General features: G+C 39.6%; 1 protein-coding gene across 3 annotated transcripts in view; it reads left to right on the top strand.

The window, feature by feature from the left end:
- Positions 1-542: 542 nt before the first annotated feature.
- The window catches only part of CELF2 (CUGBP Elav-like family member 2), a 378834-nt gene continuing 366822 nt past the window's right edge, over positions 543-12554 (top strand). For all 3 annotated transcript variants that reach the window (XM_082279909.1, XM_082279906.1, XM_082279907.1), the window contains exon 1: positions 543-738. In XM_082279909.1, coding sequence (XP_082136035.1) covers positions 686-738 — 53 coding nt within the window. In that variant the 5' untranslated portion in view covers positions 543-685. The remainder of the gene's footprint in view (positions 739-12554) is intronic.

The following is a 12554-nucleotide window of genomic DNA, read 5'->3' as shown; positions in this document are numbered from 1 at the left end:
TTCTGTATTCTAAAGGTTGTGAACTGTTTTTAATGCATGTGTCTGTTTCTCCATATGGGGGTGAGGGACAAGGGGAGGAGGGAAGGGTGGGAGAGGAGTTGCATTAGAAAGTCCCTCCTTTAAAAGTGTCAAACTCCAACCTGCACAGAACAGGGAAAGGGAGACCACCAACAACCCTCAGAAAATAATATAAAAACAAACCTCAGAGGTAGAAGAAAATACCCAAAAGGAGAAGACTGCAGCTTGCAGTAATCTGTAAATGATTGCTGGCAAAGACTGGAGGCTTCGAGCTTGAGCTGTGTTTGTTCCAAAAGAAAGCCAAGAAGGACGGTGTTAATAAAGAGAGATTTAACTGAGGGCTGTGCTTGGAATAAAGTGGACTACAAAAAGGTCAAATTTGATCAGTTGGAGCAGATTACAAGGGCTTTAAAAGGTAGTGGTGAAGAAATGAAACTGGGACTGTGAAGCAATATAGCACAAGATTGATTTTGGGGGTGGAGAGAAGCTGGGACAAGTGCTTATCAGCTTGAGAAGGAGGAAGAGCTGTGCTGGGTTTGTTGTCATTCCCACACTGAGTAGAGTACTTGCTGCTTTTGTGGTTAGCCTTCCCTGCCGTGGTTTTTCTTCTTTTTTATTTTTTTTTTTTTGTTTTTAATATACGTATTTTATTATTGTTATTACTACAATGGTGTCTATAATCTCTGACTTGGATCCTCTGAAGAGCTGGAAAGTTTTAAGGTAGGCCTATATTTTCTTCTGTTTGGTACAGGCATTTTGGGTTTAGCCCTAAATTAACTGGAGCTTGAGTTGTAATCGAAATGCGAGACTTGGGCTTAAGTAAGAAAGGAGTTTCTGGTAATTAGACCCCTTTAAGATACAGCAAAACCTTTGAACAGATGTTTAGAGAGACCCGAGAGAGAATTTTTAAATATACTTCTCAGTGTTACAGTGCAGTGAGCAATTCTTTGTTTTTAAATTTCTTTTTAAGGAGAGACTGCTCTGTAAATTCAAGCTAATAGTAAAGGCTCACACCAGTTGCAACTGCAGCATTAACTCTCTGCTTATCTTGCTGTGCTCTGCATGGAAATGAATGGGAAACTCCAGAGAAGCAAAAACCAACAGCATGAAAGTTGATCAAGAAGTGGAAAATAGTCTTGGGGGAAGGAAGGGGGACTAAAGTGCTTGTTTCATGTTGTTGCTGAAACTTCCACACTTTGTTGCCTCTCTTAAGGCATGTGTTTGGCACTTAAAAGCTGCAACTTTTTTATCTTCAGCACCAATGTTTGGGTTTCTTTAATTTGCATAGTGATAAACAGTAATTTGAACTGCTAAAAAATTATAAGGGGGGAAAAAATATCCCCATTAATTCTTGCTACAGATATTGAAGATCCACGGTGTTAAATGTCTGTGTTTAATGCTGCTGTCAGTGCCTGGTTTTGCCTTATTGAGAATCCAGACATATAAAAGTTTGCAGATGGTTTGCAGAAACTTCACCAAGACATTGGAAACATCTGGGAGTGTAGATGGCAAAATTATAAAATCACTTAAATATAAAGTTGTGTAGATACCCCTCAGCTTTTTTGCAAAACATGAAGCTGCACCTAATAATTTTTTTGAGCAAATTACAAGGACTGGGGGCTATGAATTGTGATATTATTATGCTATATATGTAATAATAATATTTTAAAGTATACTTTAGCTTCTTGATACAATTTTTTAAAGAACTTATTTTGTTCTGGACTGAAAGAGGAAAAACAACATTTCAGAGTCAAAATATAAAGTCTACTTACATGACTAAGGCTTTTTTCCTCACTGAACTTTCTATTTTAGGAGTTTAAAATTCTCTGACCACTTTCTGAGCCTCTGTGTAGGTCTGTGGACTGAGACTCTCTCTCCTTGCTGGTGGTATGAGACTTGGCCCAGCAGGCTTATTGCAAGTTTATTTTATTTTATTCTTCAAGTTATTTGGGACTGTCAGCACAGAATGATGAGTTCCTATTTAACTCCAAAATCCAGTGTGGATGTTTGCTCAAACGCAGGGCTGTGAGGGATGGAGGAGAGCAGGGCTGGGAGGGGCATCTGGGCTGGGTGCTCACCCTGCACTGGACCAGAGCCAGGGTGGCTTTTGTGACTCACCACCAACGAATGCCACTGAAGTGCTTTTGCAGAGTCCCATTTGTGTTGCCTTACAGCGTGTGTGCTCCAGAAGAGCTATTCTAGGAATTATTTTAAGTTTTATCTAGCTCTGTGAGACTATTTCTGATTGCTCTGCAAGACAGATCAGGTGATGCCAGGTTTGTGCTGAGTTGAAAGATGACACAGAGGACATGAAAGTCAAGAAGATTTAAGGAGGAGACAATGTTGCCCTCTCGAAGAATCCTGTTTTCTTTAAAAATCCATTTTTTACATGCCTGTAAAAGAAAAATCTCCCTGGCACTTCTTCCCTACAGCATGCCTGAAGTTTCCCAGCTTTGAGTGTGAATGTGGAGATTGCAGCTGTATGGACACAGAGTCGGTCAAAGATGTGATTAAGTCTGGACATTTCTGTGTAGTTTCTGTGTATGATTAGAACAGCAGCTCTGCACAGATGTGACATTGTGCAGCTCCACTGCAAGATGCAGAAGGTTAAGAGGTGGGAAAAGGCAATATGTAATATGAGCAGAATGATCACTGAACAAAAAAAAAAAAAAAAAAAAAGAGGTAGAAGTCATCACACAGCTCTTACGGCTTGTGACTTATTAAACTGCAATGCCACTTCTACCTTTTCTTATAAATTTTAGTTCCTCTTCTGTGGGCCAATTTCCAACCTGTTTGATGCCTCTGAAGCTCCTGGTTTTAGTGTGTCCCCAAAGAATCCTGGAGCTAATATTTATAAAAAGTAGAGGAATGATTCTGTGTGTTTCTTTTAGGTCACAAACCAATTTTTTCAGACTCAAATGAATTGATGAAGCAAATGCCACCACCAACTCTAAACTAGTGTCCTATACTGGTAAATCCTCATTTTTGTTTACTTTCTGCACCCTCATAATTTATTCTGTGACTCCATCCCAGTTTGAGGCCTGATTAGCTGGGAAAAGACTGAGGGATGAAGATCTTGTGGAGGCAGCAGGTGGGAATATTTACATTGGGACTTAATAATTCCTGGGGCTCAGAGCAGCCTTGGTGCTGGTTAACCCTATGTCAGCTGAGCTCTGGCTCCTCTGCCCTGCTCCCCAAACCCTCAGGGAGCACATCCCTTGACCTGTGAATAAAGGTAATAATGAAGGGGAAGGTCCAATATAACAACAGACAAGGTTGTGGCTGGTGGTGAAGCCTAAAAGGAGGGAGGGGTGGTTTTGGAGCATGACAGGAGATTTTGCTGGACTTCACCCAGCTGAGCTGGGAGAGCTAGCAGAGGTATTAAATAAATGCCAATATGATGTGTGTATATATAATATTACATCAGGCCTCCCTGTTTGGTTGTGTCTGTCTGGAGCAGGACAGTGAGAGCTGCAATAGTTTCTGGTAAGTCTCCACTTCCCCTGGGTGCAAGAGCCCTAAATACAGTTTAATGTGTATTTTCTTTCACTGGATTTATTCAGAGTGGTCTGAGTACCAAAGTTACTGGAAAGTGAACACATGGATTTTTTTTTTTGCCATCTTTAAAATGAGATGGGAGTTGGGATCAAGACCTCCTAGAGCATAAGAGACACCAAAATCAGCTGACTTGATTCCAGAAAATCTCTAATCCCTGTTTAGAATTTCTGGGATGTGGTTTTGTTCCTATATGTGACAGGGACAGTGGTTTCTGAAGCATCCTGTGCTCTGGGCCCCTACAGCAGCAAAAGCAGAGCAGTAGCCTGGCAAGGATAGCCACAAAAAGGAGGAAAAAAATTAATTCCTCAAGGCCACATCTCCTCTGTTGCTTTTCTGCCTTAATTTGGCTCCAACAAGGCTAAAGTCAGCACTATAAATCACGTAAGTTACCTATGCAGGGAAGACCTTGTGCCCCTTTTGCATTCCTGTCTGAAGAAATATGTGACCTTTCTATGGCACATCGCTAGGAAAAAAAATTAAAAGTCAGTTTTAACTTGACTTTGCAACCTCAAGGTGAAATCCAAGGAAAGAGTAGGAGTTTTTACTCAGAGGAGTGGTCAGCCCCCGGACTGGGAAGCAGGGAACCTTAGTGTCTGCTCTGCATGCAGATGACTGGAATTTCACAAGTCCTATTGAACCGGCCCGTCCAACTTGGCTGGTGGAGTTGGGAACATCTTGTTTGCAACACGTCATTGTGTCAGGCGGATGTACCAATTCAAATGTTCTCTCCAAAATGTCTTTTTCCACCACACACACCATCCAAACAGCCTGTTAATGGTTGGGCTTTTCAGGAAAAAAAAAAAATTGTTTTTCATGCTTGGTAAATCAGCCCAGAAGGAGCAATTTCAGCTGTGTTGGTGTGTGCATTATGAGCTGTTTTGGGCAAATAGTCCTATCCCTACATCCACCCCTGTGATTGCCTGGGAATTGAGGTGGGTTAAATAGCTTCAAAATGTTCAAACTGGGAAAGGGGGGAGGAAAGTAGGCACAACAGCTCAAATTTAGCCATGGGCACAGAACAATAAATTGAGCAAAGCTTAAGATAAGGCATTCTGTATTCAGTATCTGAACAGACCAGTTCATGCATGGACCCCCAACACATAACTGCTCAGAAAAAGGACTAAAAAGAAAAAAAGAAAATATTCCACTTGAGCTTTACGCTGAGGACCTGGACAATATTCTCTTCAGCCAGTACTCAGAAAACAAAAGGAAACAAGCCCCGAAAGTTTGGCCCTGGGATACAATGCTGGACTCCATCGCCACCATGAAATACAGAAAATGGAATTTCAGATGTCAGTGGAGAATACAAATTCCCTCCTAATTGCCACAATATGCTTGGTTTCAAAAAAAAAAAAAAAAAAGCGTGGAAGGAGGGTGTGTGTATCTTGTAATAACTGAAAACACATTTGAGAAATGGTTTTCCAGTTTACTAATCCAAAAATGCAGATGGTGTCAGAGATGGCATTGAAAGGAGTGTTAGTGCGGGTTACACACGTCCCAAGTCATGACACAGATGAGAATCACCAGGGGGATGCTGGCTGTTGCCAAGCTCTGATAAGCTAAATATGAGCAGCAAAACATAGTGTGGATTCTTCTGCTTTCAGTTTGAATGTGTAACTCTACAATCATTCAAGTGAATAATACGGGGATGAAAAATTAGGGCCAGCTGTATTGAAGTATGAATTTTTAAATTTTTTTTCATGTTTTTTTATTTGTGCTTCCTTTGCACTTTGTAGAGGACAATATGGGCAGCTTTTCTTTAGTTTTTTGTTAGGTTTGGTTTTTTTCTCTCTTAAAAAGGCAGGATCTATGGGATGATGCAAGTAAAGAAAACAGAAACCAGCAGATTAGGATGTAACACATTCCTGCATCCATTGCTGATGGCTGAGAAAGTCATGCAGTCCTCCTCTAAGCCTGTGCAGATTTATTCTTTCATCTTTATTTTCCCCTGATTAAAATTCACTATCACTCCTTTCAATAAGAGGTTATTCTCCACCGTTTTGCTAAAAACAATCCACTTTTCATATCAAGCCTGTGTACAAGCTCATTACATCTTGTTCATTTGGACATGAGTTGTTAAATCTTCCAGGTGCTTTATGGGGGATTTAAACATCCAATTCAAGTGAATGATCTCTCACAAAGAGGTTTACTTACTACTGCTGCCACATTCCTTTGCCTAATTATTTAAATTGCCCTAACCCCTAGAACCTGAACCAGCAGCACAGCTGTCTAGCCAGCATCTGTGACAGTGAGGTGTAGTAACACTCTACCAGCCACCGGTGATCTGCAGTTCAGGGACTTGTGCCAGCAGTTATGGCTTTTCCTTGATGGTTGCTTCCTCCATGAATTGATCTGACTGGCTTTGCAGTTTTAACTTTGAGTCCAGAACATCTTACAACAAAGAAATTCTGTGGTTTGGCTCACCAATTACAGCTGCTAACAAAGAAATGCACTGGAAGGGCTCTTTTGCATGTAAATTTGTCTCGCATATGTGTTTTGGGACACATGGAAAGTGTTTGGAGTGGATTCCCTGCTAAGACCTTGAGCCACTGACTTCAGGTTCCCTCCTCGTGACAGGAGATGGAGGTTTTGTTGTTTATTCACCTATTATACCCAAGAATTTTGTTCCTGACTGGTGATTACTCACATCCAATTACACGGGTGCACATGTTGCAGGATGCAGGTAAAAGCAGAATCATCCTTTCCTGCACACAGTACTTGATGATGCTGACTTTCATCTACAATTTCATCATCTTCATCTCTTAAATCAGTGGCATTCCTAATGTACTCCTCCAGATCTTTCCTAAACCACCCATTCAAATTTCAAGCTTTGTCTAGTTCTGCACTTGGTGGAACCGATATAAGGAGGAAGTTGCCTGTACACAGGAAAGGTAACCGGGCAGTGGCAGCCTTACACTGTCCTTGAGAGATGAGGTTATAATTTCATTCTTTTTCCAGGTTTTCTGTGTTAGTTTGGAAGTGTTAGTTAATCTCTGTGTGCCCCAGTTCCCAGAGGTAAAATGGACCTGTTAATATCTGTCTTATTTACTTTGGCTATAAGATTTTCACGGCTATAGAGATGTACAGCTCTGTCCTATAAAACTCACAGCACTGGGGGCTCAGCCTTGGGGCTGGGCATTTCATCACCTGCCCTCATAACAATAATTTATTTAACAGAAAATAGAATTTAATTCTTTTGAGGGTACCTAATTCCTTGCTTGTTTACTAAAACCCTTTCTTCATTATTTCTGCCTTTGCAAGACAGCACCAAGGAAGAGCCGCACAAATTCCTTGTGCTCACCAGTTTTTTTTCCAGGGAGTTGTTAGGCTTTGGTTTTTTGAAGAAAAATTCATTAAAGATCTCTTGTACTCCTGATAGTCTCAAGATGCTGTACCGAGGAGGGAGAAAAGGAAAGTGAAACCAGAGAGATTTGTAGTCTTTGTTACTAAGATTTTCCATTGCTTGACCTGTGTAAGAGATTAATTTCTTATCTCTTAGGAAAATACTCTAACTATTCCCTTTGGGTGTTGTCTGGTGGGTATCAGTGTCTCCCAACAAACTTGTTCAGACTTCAGGTGCTCTAATACTCCTGAAAAATGCTCTGTGGCACTAAAAAGCCCCTTATCATAACCTAAGTGTTACCATCCAACCTTTTTTATATGAGCAGCTGAACATGCTTCTACTGATTATACTCTAATTTTCCTTAATTAAAAAAACTCCAAACTTAATCTCATATTAATCACATTTTTATATCATTTTGTCAGATTTTTTTTGTGTGTGTTTCCTCATGTTTCATCACCAGTGAAAGAAATTCTTCTTTTTTTTTTTCTTCATCTGCATAAGCCCGTGCATTCCTTGAACATAGAAGAATGATGTGATTATTCATTGTAGGACACTTGTTCTTGAATCAATCCCAAGCTGGTATTAGTGGACCACTTTGTTACTGAACACCTGTTGACTTGCAGACACTGAGTTTTCTGTTGCAGTTCATTTGTTTTTTACAACTGAGTTTTAAAAGTTAAGATTTTTCTAAAGGTAGAAATATTGGGAGGCTCCAGTGATTATCACAGTTGTACTCTCTCTTTTGTGGAATGGATGGATTTCATATTATTGGAAAATTTTTCATGTCAGTCGTGCTGGATTTTTTTTTTCCTTCTTCTTCGGATATCAAGTTAAATTGCCTGTAGCCAGTTATCTCCTAGAAACATGGTGTATAGATAATTTTTATCTGTTAAAGAATTAATGTACTTGTTCAGGTAATTTTGCAATACTCTTCAGTAGTAGAAGACTGATTTTCAGTTTAACATACGTGAATGGCTGAGTACATTTATGTATTAAATTAGTAGATTAATGGAACCAGGATTTAGTTGGGGTTGAAAATTTTGGTATGACTTTTGAGTGATTAAACATATTCCACCCAAGGATTTGTAAGATACTATGGAAAGATTTAAAGGGGGGAGAGGTTAGGATTTTTTCCTTTAGTTTTAAGATTCTGAGTTTTGTACTGGATTCTTGGTTTCTGGGTCCCAAAGACAAGAGTAACATTATAGAAAGGACTTAAATGAGCCTTTGAAGCTGTGGACATTTCAGTTCTGAAAAATATGTGGAGTTAATAACTTTTCCCCACAAAGAATAGGCTATAAATCCACAATTTAATTAATCTCCACGTGTCACCCGAGCACTACTACCCATTCCACTAATCCTGAACTAGGAGGCACCGGCAGATCTCAAGCTGAGACTACCTAATTTTGCAAATAGTAACTAAAATCACCTTCAAGCATTTGGGGATGAATTTGATAACTTGATCTCTTAGGCTGTAATTAATCTTTGTTTTAAGCAAGCGAGGGGTTACTGCATATTAATCAGAGGTGGTTTCTACTTACTGTGAGATTTGCAAAAATTTCCATGCAACTTATTTGAAGTACTGGGTCCATGATCCCTGTTAGGTATTTGAACCTTAATTTTTATGTGCCCTGTCATTAGAGGTGCTGGGACTGTTGGCAAACTTGGCACATCAGCTGGACATCCTTTCTGCCCTGGTTTGGTCTTGGGGAAGAACTTCAGTGCTTCTGGCACTGCAGAGACTGGTGGAGGTCTCTGTAGCCCTTGGACTTCCTCCTTGTTGGAAGAACTGATCTTCCAAGAGTTGCGAAATGTTGTTGACTGGGGTCAGGTTTCGGCTGGAGATGCCAAAATAAAGGATTTATGTAGCCTGGGAAGAATTACAGGCTTGGAAGGGGGAGGTAGATATTAAAGGTCTCAACAGGGTGATGGGGGGAAAAGCGTTTAAATGCTGATGTAAACTTTCATTGACTCCAAGAGGAATTAACTGGCAGGGTCTTTTATGAGACTTTTGGGGTTAGATTTCCAGCTGACTCAAACTGACAAAGCTCCATTGAGCAAGATCTACTGACAGAGTAACTGGGAGTTGGAGCCCCTGTGTTTTTCAGGAGACCTAAAATCTTTCTTTTTATACATAAAGTTTCTGAATCTAATAGAAGAAAAAAATGTCTTGGTCAAAGTACTTACTGTATTGATTAATTCCAGCCTGTGTTTTTGATGCCCAGTTTTACTCTATCAGAAGCCTGGATTCTAATAAGCTCTTGGGAAAAAGGTTACATTAAGTTTTAATTTTCTAGTTATTTTTTCCTGTGTTTAAAAGAAACAGATTACCCAACTCTTTGCTCTTTAGTTAGCCTTCAAGTAGACTAATAAACTTACCATAATCTATTAACAAACTTAGACCTAGGACATCGTAGGCTGCAGACAAGCTGAATAAACTAACTACATAAGTTGCATATGAACTTTAAATCATTGGGAAGCAGTGATAGGAGAAACCAAGTTTGCTGTATTGTATTTTCTTTGCTACCTATTTGAGCTGAATGTCTCCTGATTTTTGTAAATGTGGTGGGGATGGGAGGGTTGGGTTTGAGTTTGGTTTTGGGGGTTTTTTGGTTGCTGGTTTTTGGGGTTTTTTTTCTCATTCCAGCACAAGCTGTTTGCATTTTTAACCCAGAACAACGCGATTCATACATCTAGCTCTGGGACTTTTCCTAACTGGGTTTAGATCTCCCTGCTGTTCACTGAGAGTCACAGCTACATCTATGGGCAGAAACTTGCTCTGATTAGCATGAGATTCATTAAAATCTGTGGTTAGTGAGAGCTTACATAGGGCATGCAGTTATAATAAGTGTAATTGCAGAGTCCTGGTGCAATATGCCTCAAAACTGGCTAGATCACTATTTCACGTGGACTTTGTGGTCTCCTCTTACATCTTTGCTCTCAAATGTTTTCATGAGAAGAATTTAAAAGCAGTTTCAGTTCTTCACACCCAAGAGAAAAAGCAAGTTACTCACAAGATGTCCCCTAATTTAAAAGTACCTTCTGTAGCAGTAGTTTCTATAGTAAACAACAATCTGAATTTTTCTACCTGAGTCTGGGATGCAGTTATTGTAGTTTACATCCTTTCTTCTTCATCGTATCTGCAGATACTGTTCAACCAGGCGCAGCAGAGTGTCCAGGAACAGAAATAGGAAACTATTCTTGCCATGACAAAATAGCCCAAAAAAAAATCTGATCTGCCTCAAAGAAAATTTTGTTGTTCACATTTGTGTGGTTGAATACAGGTAAAAAGAAGCATGAGCATGGATGAAGCCACAGGTCCCATTCCAGGAGGCATAACTCTGTCCTATTCACAGGCACATGAGAAATTACCTTGGCCAGAATTATGTTTGCTGCAATTACAGATATTTACTGGGCATGCATCGTAGCAGAAAAGTGCTACGAAAAGACCTCGGTTAATTTCCAGAGTGGGGAAAAAAACCAAAAAACCAAATCAATCAAGCAAACAAAAAAAAATCAAAAAAAAACCCCAAAACATAATAGCCACTGTTCAAGAGAAATAAAGTGCCTTAAAACAAAATGCCCTTTAACGTACCGAAACCCAGCTTGAATGTACTGTGTACCTGTATTAATCTGACTGTACAAATTTTTGCTTTGTTTTCCCATTAATGTCTCTGCAAGTTATTACAAGGTTGATTGTACATCCTTTATGGGCAATTCATGTGGTGGATTAAATTTAAGCAGTTATTATGAAAATACAGTCTGTAACAACAGGGGGAAAATAAGCTATGTTGATGCAGATGAGGCATGTATACCATGAGCTTGGGATTTGAACGTGAAACAATGTTGGGGTCCAGGCTGCAACATCACAAAACATGGCAGTCTGGAGGAAAGAACAAGTTCTGCATTTATTCTCGTCTTCCCCCCATTTTTTCTTGTAATACACACCAGCAGCCAGACCACACAGGAAGTTTGCACAAATCTACATGGTGAAAGTGGGATGGGGAAGCAGAACGAGATCTGCAGCAAAGGGTTGTGCATGTTTTATTTCTCCAGCAGCTGGAAGCTTAGTGTGGCACTATGGAATAAAATCAGCTTTGCAGGGAGGAAGCTGTATAATCAGTATGCATGACAAGCCCTTAAGATGTGATGATCTGGAACAGAGCAGTTACCTATATATGGTATCTTTGTATCGCCTTGGTAGGAGCTGCCAATTTTGAATTGTTTCAGGAAGATGGTAAAAAATGTGCTTGAACCAAGGGGTTCCAGCAGGAGTTAGCAAAAACTTTCAGACCCAGGAGGGCTCTCTTCTGGGGAGTGTTTAATTACAGAAGCAAAGAGTTGCACAGAATAGACGGCACTTCTCAGAAATGGTAACTTAAGGCTTCTGAACTCTTTCATAACACAAAGGAGAAACAAAAATCCTGTGAAAGATTTAAAACCAATAACCCACATGGCAATTAGCTCACAGGTGACTGCCAGTAGATACTCTGAAAGCCAAATCCTTAGAATTGGTAAAACATGTATTTTTAAGGGTGATGAGAACATCTACAATCAGATAGGATTAAAATGGGGAAGGATACGAGTCCTCATGCTTTGGCCAACTACTGTCTGAGGTCAAGGAGAATCTTTCCTTATTTGGCAACATATCACTATCCGAGGAGGTTTTTGTACCTCTTAGGGATGGAAGGTCACATAAAACAAACTCCTGTCTGATCCAATGAGACAATTGCTGTGTTATACAAGAGCGTTAAAATCCTACTCATTGAATTTCCCTTCCTACTACTGAATTCTAACAACATTTACTTTATTGATGCAATGCGTGAAAAAAAGAAAGAGCAAACCTTTCAAGCCTTATGTTACTAAAGAATGCAGTTTTTTTATAGCAGCATTGTATACAGTATCTTAACCACTTTTTGGACCAGTTTGTTGCAAGGGGTAATTTTGCATTGAATTAAAACAACTATCCATCACCATTTGAACTTTTTGTGCTCTCAGATAGGTAAATTGTACACTTTAGCAGGTCAGCATGTATTCTGACATTGCTGTGGGAAGGATTTGCATAAGGAAAGTGTGGACTTCCCTCCCTCCCCCTTCCCATGATAAAAATTTCCATACACAATAGCTGTACTGCCACATGTCATGGGGACATTGTGTAAATTACAGAGTTACAAATTTGTCAGCCTAACCAAATGTCTGAAGGAATAATGTCATATTAGTTATATTTCAGCTGTAAGCCTGGTCTGTTTTAACCTTGATTTGTGTGGCAGCTAGCCATACCAACAGCTTGTGCATGGCTGATTATAAACAACTTTATTTTAATGTAACAAGATTCTCATTTAATTCCTGGGAGCTTGATGCAATGGTGATCAAAGTTAAATGCAGACCTCTCTCTGAGGTAAAGGATTACATTAGGCTGACCAGAAAATACAGGGTCCTGAAGATTTCAAGATCACAAAATCTTTGGTAGGTTGTAATTCAAATTTTTTGAAGTTGGATAGTGGACTTAAAATATTGTGCATTATGTGCACAGAGAGCCTTGATATAATTTGGATATAGTTTTGGTTTTAATTTTGTTCCATTTTTGTGTGGAAGGACCTGTATGTTCAACCAAGGTTTATTCATTTAATATTGC

Source organism: Coloeus monedula (genome assembly GCF_965178545.1).
Source record: "Coloeus monedula genome assembly, chromosome: 4".
In the NCBI taxonomy this organism is placed as follows: Eukaryota; Metazoa; Chordata; class Aves; order Passeriformes; family Corvidae; genus Coloeus; species Coloeus monedula.
Note: the sequence above shows the minus strand (reverse complement) of the source record. Positions and strands in the feature narration are given on the sequence as shown.